The sequence below is a fragment of the Bubalus kerabau genome, chromosome 8, assembly GCF_029407905.1.
Source record: "Bubalus kerabau isolate K-KA32 ecotype Philippines breed swamp buffalo chromosome 8, PCC_UOA_SB_1v2, whole genome shotgun sequence".
NCBI classification, from domain to species: Eukaryota; Metazoa; Chordata; class Mammalia; order Artiodactyla; family Bovidae; genus Bubalus; species Bubalus kerabau.
This window is the reverse complement of record NC_073631.1, coordinates 71,257,992-71,275,023: the sequence shown is the minus strand read 5'-3', so window position 1 is coordinate 71,275,023 and position 17,032 is coordinate 71,257,992. Positions and strand designations below refer to the sequence as shown.

Here is a 17,032-nt window from a genome sequence, read left to right as displayed (position 1 = left end):
GGGTGGAGTCCAGGCATTCTTATCTTTTCCAGGTTCATGCAAGTGATTCTGCTCCTGTTGAGCACTACTTACTTAAATACTACTGCTATACAGGTGTGACTTATAAATTAATAAGACTGATTTCCACAGGTGAGAATCACTCTTATCACTTTACATAACAACATGACATAAATATTTACAATGCTATCATCTTGTCTGGAGCGCTGCAGTCCACGGGGTCTCAAAGAGTCAGACATGACAGAATGACTGAACTGAATAGTTTTTCCAGGTTTTGACAAAATATCATTTCTTTATTCTAACATCCAAAGTGAAAGGCACATATGACTTATCATCTCTTGACCAAAATTTTTGGTCTGATACTTGCATACTTTTCCAGCAGACCTTTTGGTGTGGGTCCCTGAAAGGGCTAAAGTGAAGCCAACATATAAATGGGAGTTTCCAGCCCTAGCAGAACACTGAAACATATTAACGTAAATCACACACTGTCAACCACTGTGTTGAGTTGGTGCCAAACTCCAGACATCTCGGGTCAAAGATATTCTATCAAAAGATCTATTTGATAAAGATCTAAAATCTAAACTAGCTATAGATTACATGGGGCCATGAAACACCTGTGTGACACCTGCTGGGAGTCCTGAAGAGTCTCAGCCCATAGACACACCAGCCTGTCAGACACCCCAATAAAAGATGAACTCAACACAGTCAGAGGCCTAGAAAAGTTCATGTGCAACTTCAGAGGTGATGGTTTTCCATAATATATATTTTTGTTTGATAGAGGGAACATGGGCATAATTTATGCTTATTATCATGATATTCAATTTGCATAACAGTAAGCTGTACAAAAACATCTCTACAGATTCCCCTGATTTTGCCATTTCTTATATAATTATGGCATGTATTGAGAATCAGGAAGTTAAATTAGCATTTGAGAAACTTTCACTGAATGAGTTAGGCAAGAAAAGAGGGTCTTCCGTTTTTAAGCTTACACTTCTGCACCAGCCATCTGAGGTCTGGTGACACAGTAACGTGACCTACAGCGTGCCCTCTCTGTAAATGCCACCAGCGAAATGTCCAGCAGGGAGGGCTGGAAACACGCGCCAAGAGGCCAGGGTTCCGGCTCTTAATTCACAATGTTCCTACAGCTAGGTCTGGTTAGGTATTATTGGTCCAAACAAACTTAAAATAATTCACATGAACATAACGACAGTATTTTAATTTTGAAAATCTAAAGTAAAAGAGATGTTTATAAGTGTTAATAGTGTTAAATGGTGTTTGAAAAGAGTCTTCTACTCCCAGATTAAAAGTATCAGTAAAGGAGAGAAAACTGGTTAGTATCTTTAGACAATTCAGTAACTATAATCATTTTAGAACTGCCAAGTTATTGTTTTCATTATTGTTACTGGGATGCTCATGGATCCTCCTAACATTTTCTTAGAAGCCTCAAAACATTTCTGTTTCTACCAAAAGTAGTATCTCCCCAGCCAGCGAAACAGTTCCCTTTGGAAATGCAGCCATTCTGAATGTTAAAGACACATGGGTATACAAAAGCCTTCTACTAAAATGCAAATATTTTATAAAAAGTCAGTTTATAAAGAGCAAGTACTAAGGGATATGCAGACACCAGAGAGCAAAGCTTGCCCCTCCCTCCCCTGAGCACTTTACTGGCTGTGTATATTGCATGCTGGGTTATTTGGTCTCTGTCTTGATCTGCGTCTTGCATCAAATGGGACTAATACTTAACTTCTAGACAATGCACATAAAGCAGCTAACCAGTGCCTCATGCATGGGGCGCTTAATTCTACTAGATACTGTTACTACTTTATGTAAATAAGATTGTCAGAACTGTCCAAGTGGATTCAGGATTCAAAATCCAGTTCTGTCCAGCTTCACAGTCCCAGCTTCCCCCTGCAACCCCTCCTACCCCACCCCCACCTCCTTTATACTAAACCTCTCAGGCAAAGACGTGGGAAGAATCCAAGATATACTTTTGTCCTAGCATTGTTTTAGCCCTAGAATGTTCTAGGCAACCAAATATTGTAGGTAAAGCAAACAAGGATACAACTAAACTTCACAATATCCTCAACCTGGAAAAAGACTAACCAAGTTCAATATCCAAGTGTAAAAATAAAGAAATGGATTTTCTCTTCCAATTTCCTTAATATAAATTATCCTAGACTAATTGCATAACTGGTGTTTGTGTGTATCATAAACATATACACATGAACAAATAAATATGTAAGTCCTCACAAATGCACCCCTCCAGAGATGAGAAGGCAATGGCACCCCACTCCAGTACTGTTGCCTGGAAAATCCCATGGATGGAGGAGCCTGGTAGGCTGCAGTCCAGGGGGTCGCTAAGAGTCAGACATGACTGAGCGACTTCACTTTCACTTTCCACTTTCATGCATTGGAGAAGGAAATGGCAACCCACTCTAGTGTTCTTGCCTGGAGAATCCCATGGATGGAGAAGCCTGGTAGGCCGCTGTCAATGGGGTCGCACAGAGTCGGACACGACTGAAGTGACTTAGCAGCAGCAGAGATAACAGTCTTCAGAAATGTTTTTCACCGCCAAAGTTACCTTTGAAACTTATTATTTCTATAGTGCGTGAGGCAAAGTACATGGGTGGTTATCATCAAGTATGGTGCACATAATTCTATACGCTCACTGTAGCAACATGAGCTCACACTACAGCACAAAGAAGAAAGGACCAATTATAAAAATGCTATTGTTTATTTTTTAATCTTATCAAAATAAACAAGCATTCTAGTCATATTTCACCAGTTAAGGTAATCAACTAATATGGTAGTATATTTAATTTCCAATTAGAAGGCAGCACTTCTAGGAGGAAATGTCTAATTCACAGCTTGCTACGATGGTGAATTAGATATTCTATTAAAATTGTTTAGAACAGTAATGATGCTCTATCTGGCACCAAGAAACGTACCCAAGTTTTATGGGGCCTGCAGATTTACACTCTGTTTATGAAAAAAATGCAACATCACAAATACAAAATGCTTAGAAAAGTGATTTAGATTAAAAAGTTACAACAAAACCCAAAATTTTAAAGCTGACCTTACCAAAACATCACAAAACCAAGATCCAGAAAAAGAATCCACTATGTGAATCTGAAACACTGAAACACTGCTGTAAATACTTCTTTTGGGCTGCACACTCTGATTACTTCTCATATGACAATGATTCATATTAATAGCATTTCTATAAAGCACAAACCACAAACATGGGTGATCAAAATGTATTTTTAATTATTGATAATTCAGAAAAGTTACTTTCAGCCTCATAGGTCTGTTTTAATGCCATATAAATTTTTAGGATTTTTGTCAAATTTGTAAACACCTATTTCTTTCACATGTGAGCCGTAAGAATTCAGGGCATTCCACATCTAGTGCATTGTCTAAGTTTAAATATTTTTTGTTTAGATAACACTCAGTAATATTTGTTGTCACTGATGTGTGTGTGCGTATGAGTGTGTGTGTTCAATTGAAGAAGAAACACAGAATTCTCATTAAAAAACATGGTGCAGTTATGAATGTGTATTTGCATTATTGGGTATATTCTTAACAGAAAGAACTTTCATATCAAATATACTTAAATAAGAACTCAATCTTTTACTTACAGTTTTATACATCTAATAAGTAGAATAATTTTCCAGACTCGCTTCTGGCTCCAAACCATACTCAAACCATGTTTCCACCAGCAGATGTCATGGTATAGACTCGTGCTGCAATACTAACTCACCCCTACCATGTGGGCAGACCCCAGGTGAGCTGGAACACTGGATGGCATTCCTGGGTAGTGAGTCTTACCCTAGGATGTCTAGGAATAACTTAACTAAAGAAAACTGTGAGCTGAATAAATACATTCCACTCAACCCAAACTAAAAGTGTCTGCAATTCAAATCTTCCTTAGCTGTATCTCAGAAACACTCTAAACTCCAATGTTACCAAAGCCAAGAAGAAACGTCACAGAAGGGAAGTCAGAGTGGAAAAGGGTAAGTTACCTGCAATTAAAATTTTATGCCTTACAAAATTGACAAATTATGATGTTATCCATGAATGCATGCCTGTGTACACTGGTATAGGGTCCCCCCAGGCCCTTGGAAAGGTCTAGGTGGGCCCAAGCAATATATGCAGAAATGGTAAAACATGTGTTGTACAAGTGAGGGGCCCTGGTGCTTGCAATTCATGAGCTTCACAATCAATCAGTCTCTGTGGTCCCCATTATCGTTCATCATTTATCTCAGTCTGTACATGTCTGATTTCTCCAAATAAATTTCAATTCATTGGAAACAGGAAGTACAGTCTTAAGTACTATAGACAGAAAATACTCAAAAATGTATGTGGTAATCCTCACTATCCACAGTGATCTAGAGAATGAATACATTATATACACACATATAAATACACATATGTATAATGTACACATATGTGTGGTGTATATACACATACATGTAAAAACACAGGTATCATTTATATATGCATTTGTATAATATTTTATATACACAGCATTTATCTATACATTATGTATATATGTTAATTATATATATGCATAATATCAAAGAAAGAGTGAGTCATTTCAAGTTAACAACATGGTATCCAGATCTTGTCCTTTCAAGGAGGTCTAGCTCAGAAGAAAGTCACCATTAGAGCCTGGCAAACAAAGAACAGGGCTTCCCTGAGGAGGCCAATGGGTGAGCCAGGCCATCAAGAGACTTTCAATGCTCTCTGGTCCTGGACAGAGAGTCTGTAGTTACTGACCCAAAAGAAGCACTTTGACTCCTGCCAAAATGGAAAGAAAGTTACTGGAAAGACTTCATTCTTAAAGAGAATATCCATTAATCTGTTCCATGCTTGCAGCTGGACTTAAAAAAAAGAAAAAACAGGTGAAAACTACTGCAAGATTATAGTGCTTAGTGCAAGGGGAAAACATAATTTTCTTTCAACTGATTTAGCATATTAAAGGAAAGTCTTTTTAAAGACAAACTAACTCTGACATTTGCAGTTTGATTTTCAAATTCTAAATAAAACAATGTTTGCTATTCCACACTTTAGCCAGATCAATATGGCTAACAGAACAAATCTATTATCCTGTCGTGAAACGAAATGTATTATCTGCAATCCAGCAAGTGGATTCTTCAGTAGTACCCAGGCCATGTCTGCACTCTTAAGATTTGAGGGCAAGGGTAAGGATGTGGTGGGAAGAGAAATTTAAGGACATGTAGCCTCAGAGACGGAGAAGGCAATGGCACCTCACTCCAGTACTCTTGCCTGGAAAATCCCATAGATGCAGGAGCCTGGTAGGCTGCACTCCATGGGGTCCCTGAGAGTCAGACACGACTGAGTGACTTCACTTTCACTCTTCACTTTCATGCATTGGAGAAGGAAATGGCAACCCCCTCCAGTGTTCTTGCCTGGAGAATCCCAGGGACCGGGGAGCCTGGTGGGCTACCGTCTCTGGGGTCGCAGAGTTGGACACGACTGAAGTGACTTAGCAGCAGCAGCCTGCCAGGCTCCTCTGTCCATGGAATTCTCCAGGCAAAAATACTGCAGTGGGTTGCCATTCCCTTCCTCAGAGGATCTTTCCAACCCAGGGATAGAACCCGGGTCTCCTGATTCTGAGCCATCAGAGAAGCCCAGGGTATGGTTCTTGTCTTTAAGACAAAAACTGGAAGAAAGGGAGGATTTTTAAGGGTTTCAACACATTATGTCCTGTCTCTGGGACCTCAGTCTAAATCTCAAGGCTTTTGGCTTCCAGACAGTCCTAAGAAAGCCCCTCTCGAGTGTCACCAGCCTTCTCCAGTCTGGAGGCTTCTTCCCTGTCATCAACAAAAGAATCGGTTTTTCTGAAAACAGCTGTCAGTTTGCTCTTTTAGAACTGTCAGGGTGGCAGATGTCACCAAAATACATGCACTGTAAAGGAAACTAGTTTCCAAAGAATATGGGAGCTTCTATAGTTAGTAGGTGGTAGGCAGAGTTTTCCTCTCTGTACATTTCAGTCACATATCAGAAAATGGACACCAAAAGAAACAATCAGAAGCTTGTGAAACTTACGAGTCAGTATGTTCCCTAGCAATGTTTTTATAAAGGGTGATTTGACTGTTTTCAGGAGACATGTGGGCAAATGGAAAAGCCACTGAAGACAGTGCTTTGGAGAATGCCATGGAGCATTACAGTGAGGGGTCCCCCACTGTGTGGTCTGTGCACACACAAGCACGTAAAAATTCCCCCAACTATCTACCTAGGACCTTCTGGTGAACCATAGGGGGGTATAACAGGGCATCTCGCCACCAAGCTACAGGGTACAGGCAAAGAGCAGGGCAGGCAGTGACAAGCCTTTCATTCATTCATTTATTCATTCAGTCATTCCTTCTCCCCACAGGAAAGGCCCTCGTGGGAATGTGCCCACAGGCCCAGGCACAGTGCCTCTTTCTAGTCTTGCATTTTTTTTCAAATAAGTGCAGGCCACAAGGAAAGGCCACGTTAGAAGCCGCTGGCCTTGACACCACTTCCCAGTCCACAGCAGCAACTTTTGCCAGCATCTAAAGTACCTCTGGCCACACAGAAGCACAAATGGCCAGAGGCCGCAACCCCAATGCTGGACTGTGGAAGGATGTCCCATTTCCCATCCTCAGTCTGTCCTAGGATGAGTCTAGTGATTTTACATAGTTGTAGGTAGACACAACCCACGTCCTACTAAACTCTAATACACACCTTCATAGATTTCCAACATACTTATTTGGCAAACACACAAAATGGCAAGAAACTGGATGACGTATATAATTGAATACTACTTAAGAAAATGAGTGCTTTACACAAATTAGCTCATGTAATCCTCATCAGCTACTCCCTGGGGCAGATGCTGTGACTACCTTCATTAGACAGCAGAGGAAACTGAAGCTCAGTGTGGTAGTCATTTGTTCACAGTCAAATGGCTTGTAAGTGGCAGAGGACCATATTCAAAACCAAGCAAGCTGGGTTCACTCTGGGGCCCTCATATAATCTTCATCTCAAGGGTTCAGAGTTACTTTCTGAAGGAGGAAACAAGCTACTTTGGTCTGGAGGGGCAGTAGGGCCAGTATGCTCTAGTTCTTCACCTGTTTGGCAGCTTGGCACAAGGCCAGCTCTGCATACCTGTCTGAAATTCAGATTTCTGCTCATATTTACCAGTCATGGAAATTTAGGCAAATTAAGTAATTTTTCTATGTCTCAGTTTGCTCACCTATAAAACAGGGATAAGGGCTTGCTGCCTATCATACACTGATCTATTTAATATACAACAGTGCTGCTTTAAGAGAATGCAAATTTTTACCAAACTGTCCTAGGAGTCAAATTCTACATTGTTGATAATTACCTTATTTTTCTTTCCAGAGATTTTGATATTTATTAATTAGATGGTCTATGAATCTATCCTATGAAATGAAGCAGCATGTATTTATTACCCAGGTTTTGGAGATGAGGAAACTAACAAGTAGAAACTCACAAGAAACCTGCTGACATTCAGGGTCCAGATCCACCAAGTCATAGCTACAGCAAGCCACTATAGTCAATGATACCCCATCTCCTTATGGAGCCCCAACAGGAAAATCCCAATCAACAATGGCAAAGCTGAAGTCCCTAACATCTGGAGAAGGTTCTAAATAACCTGCTAGTTTAGTACTATCACAAGAGTAACTGAATCCAGGAAAATCTGTGTTTCAGTTTAAGGTGTGCAGGCTATCTGGGGGCCTTTGCATTGTCTGTTTCCTCTGCCTGGACATTAGTGGTCCTTGGTTGGCCTCATAGCTAACTCGTTCACTTCTGTGAAGATTTTGAATCACCTATCAGCTTCACAGTAAGGCCTATCCTGACCAACCAATTAAAATTCCACATTTCATCTCCCAACCCACTTTAGCCTGCTGTAACAGGACTCTTTCCATACCACTAACCAGGATACTACATAATTTACATTTTATGCTGACTATTTATTGTCTATCTCCCACCACTAGGACACAAATTCCCCAAAGGTTGGGAAATTTGTTCACCAAAATATACCAAGCGCCTAGAACTATACCTATTACAAATCAGATGCTTGATATATATTAATACATAAATAAAAAATGCAGAGGTACTTTTACAAATGTACCAAATAATCACATCTAGTAAGAATGATTTCTTTCTGAGACCAAAAGCCAAAAGACTCCACAGCACTGGGGCACTGGGATGCACAGACCAAGCGAAGTCCCATGAGTCTGTGACAAGACCTTCAATGCTATATTTAGTGCTCTTGGTGTTTCTATGATTTCTAGTTACCAACTCATCTTCACCTACCTAGGATGTGCATGTCAAGAGTGTTTTTACAAACTCAAGTATCTACTTACAGTAAGAAGCAAACAAATCTTGATCAGCTTTTTTCATCTCCAGGAAACAGAGCCAAGGTATAAATGAATTAATAGTGAAGCTGACATAGAAACACTTCACAGTTGCAGGGCAGTGAAATTTCTAGGCAATTTAAGTTGGGAGAAGGGTTTTAGTTGGGGTACTCAGCTTGTACATGGAGACAGGTGCTCCAGGACTAGACCAGCAATGAAACACAAGGAAGACAACAGGACCTCAGGTGAGGAATTCCTCTAGGAGAAAGGAGGAGTGCTAAAACCGAGGAAGAGGGAATCACACTTTCTTCAGCTCTACAGCCCCAAATCCTTGCTAACAAGGTTAACTGGTTAACAAAAAGAGTTGAGTGTTTATCTCTAACAGCTACTTTCAACTTAATGCACTTAATCTGAACTAAACAATACAGTTATTATGAAAACTATGGGCCTTGTACACTAAAGGCCTTGAAAAATCTCTCATGCAAGAAATATGCCATATTCCCATCCATAAACCTTCATCTCATTACTGCTTAAGGATTCTGACTAGTGGTTAAACGGCAGTAACTCAGAAAGGTCCTCAAGATGGACCTGCCATTAGGCACACCTCTAATGCTCCTGTGATTTCTAAATAACATGCATCTTAAAAAAATTACAGGTAATATTATATCTTTTGATAATCTTCTCATGCATCTTTTTACTGCAGCCACTTGATGACAAGAATATAGAACTGGTAAATCAGTCATTAAAAATAACAATCTCTCTCCAAAAATATATAGACAACCACAAACAATAAATTCCACTTAAAAATACCTGTAGTATAGAACTTTAACCAAATGCTTTGTCTGATGTATTTTCACTCATGTCTCTTCATTGGAAGTATATTTATATGATACTGCCTACTAAAACCAGATTGTTTTTATTCTTCTTGAAATCAGTTCTTACTTCTTTTGCATATGGGGCTGTCTTTCAAAGTGAGGGGCTTCTCCTCATTTTAAGGTACAGAATAGTTTCAGCTGGTTTCTTCACCCAAGGAATTTTAAATGTTTGTTTAACATTTACTTTTCATAAAGTTTTCTGGTTTCAAACTAATTTCAAAGTATAGTAATTGTTAGCAGTGCCCCCAAATTCACTTAAGCTATTGTTGTACATTTAACTGTTCAATATTTTCACAAAAGAAAAATACTAGCCCTTTGGAAGTGACCATCACTTAAAATTTAAATTTATAAAATTTATAGAATCTTAAAACCCTCTTTAAAATGTTTGCACAGCACTAAAGACAATCTCTGCAAACTTAACTGGTGATTCACCAAGAGTTAGTTTCAAAATTATCTGATTACAAACTTAAACCCTCAAACAGTTAACTGTCTTTAACACACTTTAATAAATATAATTTATATTTCCTTTTAACTAGCTAGTCCAAGCAGGCAGGCAATGTGGAGAAATTATTACTTATAGTTTATTCTAAAATAAAATTGCTAGTGAGTGAATGGGATATGCAATGACTTCCCTCCCAAGGTTAGAAAATGTTATTTATATATTTACATTATATATATATATATCCTTCTACTTATCATTGAAAGTAAGAGACGAGACTTGAACTAATAAAACTTCCACTGTAGCTTTGTATTATGGGACTTTTAAGTATTATTTTAAACTACTCATCATGAAAAATCTGATTTATTCCTTAAGCACCTTGAGTTATGCCTATTCAATCATGATGATGAATCAGCAAATATGCTACTCCATTAAACTCCTGCTTTTAAGACCACCAAAACTTGCCTAGCTTTTCTGTCACACCTTTATCAGAGGAGATAGCGAAAGCTATTACACGGATGTTTTAGAACTTTGTAAGTTTCAAAACCTGGACAATTACTCATCCAGATTACCTTTTGAACGACGTTCTACAGACATTTTCTATGAGTATTTCCCATTCTGGACGTCCCATCATATACCCATTTTCAAGCAGCATTCAATGCTATTAAGCACGCACTGTGTGCACAGAAAGCATTATACTCAAAGAAGGAGCATAAGGCTCGGCCTCATTTTATTCGTGTATAAATAGACAGCAGTAGTGATTTATTCTCTCAACTTTGTAGAAACGTGAGCAGCATCGACATGGGTGAATCCACAGCATTCACTGGGAAATGATTTTCTGGGGGCAATTCACAGGTTCTCTGGATTAGACAGCCCGGTTAGGGCACCACGCGGTCCACATAGAACAACTCGTGGGCGCCGGCCACACCTTCCGCAGGTGGATGGATGGGCCGAGCCACACGAACCCGACTCATCTCTCCTCGGAGGGGCTCCGGATAGGAGCGTGTAAATGTGTGCAAGCTCTTGTGCGAATTAAGGACTTGTTGAAAGGCCTCGGGGTCTTGGGAAGGAAGAGAAAGTCGCAGCCCCGCAGGGCGCCCCCTCCCCCGCGGCCACGAAGTCCCCCGCGCCCCGGGCGCTGCGCAGGCCGCCGCTGCAGATCCTCTGCGCAGCCGACGCACCTCGGGCCTAGCACCATTTGAAAGGCAAATCTCAGAGCCGGGGTGCATTTAAATGCCCGACCCCGGGTCCCCGGGGGATGGCTCTCCTGCAGACGCAGCCGCAGGGGCCTCCGGGGCGGCGCGGCCCTGGGCACTGGGCGCGGCCCGCGGGCGCACCCGGGACCTCTGCCCGCAGCGCCCGGGCATCCGCGCCAGGCCCGGGCAGAAGCGGGCGCCCCCAGGCCAGAGAGCCCTGCCGCCGCCGTGGAGAGGGAGAGCGCCGGTCCTCCGCCAGCGGCCTCGGCTCCGGGCCCCCTCCCGGCGCACCACACCTAGCAACCGGCGCTGACAGGACGCAGTGGCGGCGGCGGCGGGAGGAGGAAGCGGAATGGCTGCCGCGGTGGAGCCACCCCCGCCCCCCCGCTCCCACCTCCCAGCGGCTGCAGCCGCCGCCGAGCCCTGACAGCTCGAGCCCGGGCGGAAGCGGCGGGCGGCGTGCAGCTCCCGCCCCCCGCCGCCCCTGGCCGCTCCGACCACCAGGGCCAACTAACTCCGCGCCCCTGCCCAGCGCCGGCCGGCCGGCCGCCTAGCCGGCCCCACCGCGCCCTCCGCCCGGCGCCCCCTCCCCCGGCGCCCGGCCCCGCCGCCGCATCTCCCCGCCGCCGAGTCCCTCCTCCCGCCGCCCCCGCCGCAGCGCAGCCCCACTCCCAACCACTTCGCCGCCGGCGCGCACGCCCCGCGGAATCCCCCAGCCCGCCCGCCGCACCTCGGGGCGCCCGCCCCCTCCCCCACCCTGCTCCCCCCCACCCCCCACCGGCACCTCGCGCCTCCGCATCCCGCCACCCCCATGCCCTGGGCTCGAACACACCCTCCCCGCCCCGCCGCCGCCTTCCTCGCTCCTAACCAGCCCTGGCCATTCTGGGGTTCTCGCCCGGGCAGGAGTTTCCGCACGCCGGGCACCCCCGCCCACCCCCGGGCCATTTACCGATGTGGTTGTCCTCGATGTGCTCGATGAGGTCGGCCAGGGTGGGGAAGTGGAGTCCGCAGCCCCCGAACCGGCAGGTATTGGAGAAGAAGGAGGCGGCGGCGATGCCTGTCATGGTGCTACATCGAGAGCCCCCCTGGTGTCGGCTCAGCGAGCGCCGGGCAGGCGGGCGGAGGGAGGGAGGGAGGCAGGGTGGGGTGAGGAGAGGAGGGGCTGGGGGAGGGGGAGAGAGGCGGGGTGAGGGGAGCGGAGAGGACGGGACAGAGGGAGAGGGGGCGAGAGCGATGGAAGGATTGCGAGAAGAGACCGGGAGGCAGAGGGGAGGCGGCGGCGGCGTTGGGAGCGGCGGGGGGAGGGTGGGGGTGGGGGTGAAGCCGCCGCAGCTGGGAGGAGGGACCAGGGCGCGCGGCAACAGCTGTGCGGCCCCAACCTCCGCCCCTGGACTGAGGCCTCACCTGGGAGCGCCTGCCACCAACTTTATCTCACTCGGCCTGCCCTTCACAGTTGGTAATACATGCAATCAGTTTGGAGCCTCCTTGGTTATGTATATTACATTCCTGGTATATATACATCCATTAATTACACTTACATCCCTTCAAGGAGAATTTAGGGAGTTACCCAGGCCCCTGTCGGGGACATTTGTTTGCACCTGGCCACCTGCTAGGTTTGATACTGACATTCACAAAGGATCCAGGAAAGGTAATTGTGTGCACCTTACTCTTTAAACCTTAAAAAAAAAAAAAAAAAAAAGCCCATTTTCTCTGGAGGATTGTACTAATTGATTTTAATGAAGTTTCCCTCTAGGCCAGAAGAAAATCTTAGCTTTATTTAAATTTCAAAATAGAGTGCTTGATTGTCAAGTGTATTTGCCTGTGTTTTACAAGTGTACCACGTTTGTAATATTCCCTGCTCCTTTTGGGAAAACAAAAACTAAAATAATTTCATTTCCCCAAATTACAATACCCCACTGCCCCAACGCAGATCTGCAAATTAACCCATGTGGCTTCCTGGGAGCAAAACTATCATAGCAGAAAGGATACCAGATTGGTTAAGGCTAAAAGGAGTAGAAAGAGAATCAAGGGACATATTTTCACCTAAAAGAGAAGAGATTCTTCCAATCAGTCTAGATTACACCATTCTGTGAGTATTTAAACCATAATGTGGACCAGTTAAGCACTTAAAGTTGGATCAGGTAGTTATCTGAAACCTCATTTTGCTAAGAATCAATTACCTCCTTGTCCCCACAATATTACTGATATTTTTACCTTTAAATCTGTTTTCTGATAGTGGTTTTGCAGGTGCCTACATATTATCAGCAGTTTATGATCTCACAGTGCATTTTTTCATTATGGAAGTATACTGAATTTAGTATTTTTCTATAAGACAAATTTCACTTATGCTCTGGTGCAGATACACAGAGAAATAGTATTCCCTCTCCATAAAATAAACTATATTCATTTCTACTGTTTTTTCTAGTAGGATTCTTGATTCTTTTCATTTGAAAATTTAGAAGAAAGGCACCACAAAACGTTTTACAATCTGAGAGTCACAGTGATTGAGGGTGATGAGTGCCCTCACCCGTGGCATTTCCTCTTTTCTGGCCCCTCTCTTCTTGTCTGCCAGCTCACAGGGTAACAAACTTTTGTTGAGATGAGAGTTGGGTTGAATGAGGTTGGGGCAGTTATGTGGTTAAAGTTCAGTTTGGTGCCAAGAATGATTTCCTGGGCCCACTTGGGGGTGGAGACAGGGTCCGGGTGGGCCTGATAACGAGCCAGGGACCCAGTTGGCGGGAGACTGGAGCGAGGGCCAGACAAGGGTCTAAAGAGCAGAATTAGAATTTTGGCAGCTGTGCAGTGCATTCAGCTGCCCAATCTGGGAAGGCCTTTAGCTACAGCAGGCAGAATACTCACCACACCAAGTACCACCAACAGGGCAATGCAATGCAAATCCTTCAGCCAAAGCTATGCCAAAACAGCTTCCCTCTAGAGATGAGTGTTTGGTACCCCTACCATGAGGCAGCATTTAGGAAGCACTGAGAGCTTTGGAGAAGTAGCATCTCTGTCCTCTGGAGGAAAAACTGTCCATGTGGAATTATTAACTCTAGAGAGAGTGTGGAGAGGCACAGATGTAGTTCAGACAAGAGACCTCACAGACAGAAAGTGCCAGATATGTGTAGGTAAAAGATGAAGTAAGGAGACTGGGTTTCATGAATGTTTAAGTCTCCACTGTTTCAGTATTCCTAAAATAAAAACTTCATACGCCAAATTTAATAAATAGAGTTTTTAAAATGGAACAAGCCAAAATAACCTATAAAACAAATAAAAATGTTAATTTTTAAGATTAAAATTTTTTCTTTATCTATGGCAATCATTAATATTTTGTAAGGACTCAGTTTATTTTGCAAAAAACAACCTACCCTAATTCTTCATGTATGAATGGAAGCTCTGCTTTTGTGACATACTGCCCATTCTGTTTTTTTAAAATCTGCACAGTCTAGGCATTTCTGGCCTTCATATTAGATACATAATCATAGTCTTTTAGATCTGGAAGATGCTCTGGCCAGCAGACTCACTGATTTTGTAGATGTGATAAACTGAGGTCAGAGGCATAGAGTGAATTCTTTCCAAGTACACACAGCCAACTTTCCTCTCTGTGTTCTTAATGCATTCAGTTAAGGCATCAATAAATAACTGAAAGACAAAGATGTGGTAATACAGACAAACTTTTAAAAAAATGCCTTACAATGGCATGCTCACCCTTATGTATTAGTTTGGCCAAAAAGTTCATTCAGTTAATGATTACATTAACTTGGTGAAAATGAAAGTTCTTAGTGAAAATGAAAACTGCATCTTTTGTTTTTACTGAAAAACAACAGAGTTTTTGGCCAATCCAATATTAAGATTTATAAAAATGTTTGTTTCAAGGGTGTTCTTTCATATAAAGTCAGCCTAAAGGTAGAAGAATATATAGAACAAACATTTCAACCTGTTGGGTCCCAGAGAAGATGATGGCTGATACTTACAAAAAATATTTGTCTACCTGATTTGAGTAGTGAAGATAGTCAAATGAAAGGGACAGTGAGAGAACTGAGGAGGCAGAAAGAGATGATGGTGATTGCAGACTAGAAGTGCTCTCTGGCTTAAGATCTGTTTCTCAGAAACCATTTGCCTCTCCCCAGATCTCTGTGCCTTCTGAAGTGAAGGCCCACACAAAATGCAGGCATACAGTGGCCCCATAGCATGGTGCTTAGCATTACAAATGCTTTGGGATCCCGTAGCAGTCTCCAAAATCCAGCATGGCCATTGCCCACAGGATGGGGGCAGCTGCCAAGAAGGTGTGAATCCGTTGGTCTAATGGAGCCAGCCAAAGCCACCAAAGGATTAGGTTACTTTAGGGGTACACTGATCATCAAAAGTGTGCACTTCCTGTGTCCTGCATGGACATCTGTTAGCACTACAAGAGTATGTCTATGAGCATTAGATCCTATTAACTCTCCGTACTGCCTTCAGCTCTTAAGTTTTCTGGATTATTCTTCAAAGTTCCGCTTAAGGAGCTTTTCAGGTTTACTGGATGTAAACTGGCCCGTAAGGCCTTGAGATACTCCCATTACTGCCAGCACTATGTAGACTGAGTAGATCATGTACCCAGGTAGGTCTTCTTCAGCTCATGGCAGTTTGACCACTTCTAAGAATGAATGATGCTCTCCGAAGACCCAGGCTTCCAGTTCTGCCAACAACCACCTTTGCTTCAACAGGATGTTTTCTTGAGGTTCTCACCTTCTTCCAGGGAGGACAATGTCTATTCCAGGTTTTCCTGTTTAATATGCATGCAACCAAGTTTTCAAGTTCTTTGTATTGTTTGTATTCCAGCTCAGAAATGAGTCAGTTTTATCTGCTTTTTTGGTGATTAATTCCCATTTTGGACCCTAGTCTCATTCTGCCTAGAATTTAGCATTAACCTTAGAATGAGTAACAGGGGTTCTGTAGTTGGACAACACCAGTGTCTAGTCCTCATGGGTGTTACCCTGTATCTCTCTACCTATGCTTCTGCCTTACTGACTGTATACATAGTTATGGCATTACATTTCTAGTTTTTTGTAAGATTTCTCCAGAATAAGGTGATAAAATACCCAGCCATTGACTGTCATTGTAACTGAGCTCCTGGATTTATTCCCCTACTGCAGTCTGCCACGTGCACCCAAATAATAGCTCCACACTCAATTCTGGTGGGATTTGGCCAGCCCAGTCTGAGGTTTAAATACGGTCATGAAAGCAGCCAGCCAATCACTATTTTATTCATTCCTGACATCTTGATCAAAAGTCTATGCCAGGCTCCTGTTGTACACCTCCCAAAGGAATATTTATAGAAGAACTGCCTGGACGGTGACTTCAAGATTTGTAAACCCCGGAGCCTGATCTGCCATGCAGCACATGGGGGATACAATTTGAATAAGTACAGCCTCTTCTCGTGAGGGAACGTCAAAGACTTTGCAAGTCCTCCTGAACTGGTTCCTAAAGCCTGCCTAGGGCAGCTCAGTGGACTCCACATATGTCCTCTTGGTCGTTCCGGTGTCTGCCATTTCCCTCCTTTCCAGCTCTGGCCACTCAGGTGGTAACTCTTGCTGCTCTTGACTGTATTGGAGCCACTAAAGCACTAATGCTTGCATGAGACTGCACAGCCTTTTTGCCCAGAGATGCGTCTTTAGGCACCAGTGATGCTTATCCAGCAGTGCCCAATATTGAAGATTTTCTATCCCTTCAAAGGCTTCTATCATCTTTTTTGTCCTAGCCTTTGGAGGTTTCATCAGCTTCCATAAGTACAATGCTCTTCCTTTAGGACTCGGACAAGTATTGATGGAGAATGGATGAGGGGATCAAGTTGGGAATACTGCTCCATGATTTCCCCTCCCCTGCTGGAATCCTGCAGCGCCAGCCTACACCATGAGACTAAGCTCTCTATTCAGTGACCTTCAATAACTGGATCTCTGCAGAAGTCTTCCAGCTTTACCTCCTGTAGTTCCCTCTTTACACCAACAGTTCAAGATGGATCAGATTATTTGTTTTCAAAATGCATTCACTGTACACACACAAGCCACCTTGCCTTTGCATGTGTTTTATAGTCTGCCTGAAACAGCCTTCCCTCCTTTCCTCTCCCCTCACCAAACACATTGCAGCAGCTCATCCTGTCACCTCCTCCAGGAAGCCTTC

General features: G+C 43.4%; 1 protein-coding gene across 1 annotated transcript in view; it reads right to left on the bottom strand.

Annotated features, from left to right (window-relative positions):
• Positions 1 to 11,975, bottom strand: part of JAZF1 (JAZF zinc finger 1) — a 334,411-nt gene extending 322,436 nt beyond the window's left edge. The window contains exon 1 of the mRNA XM_055590525.1: positions 11,826 to 11,975. Within this exon, the coding sequence (XP_055446500.1) occupies positions 11,826 to 11,940 (115 nt within the window). The 5' untranslated portion in view covers positions 11,941 to 11,975. The remainder of the gene's footprint in view (positions 1 to 11,825) is intronic.
• Between the last annotated feature and the right edge of the window lie 5,057 nt (positions 11,976 to 17,032).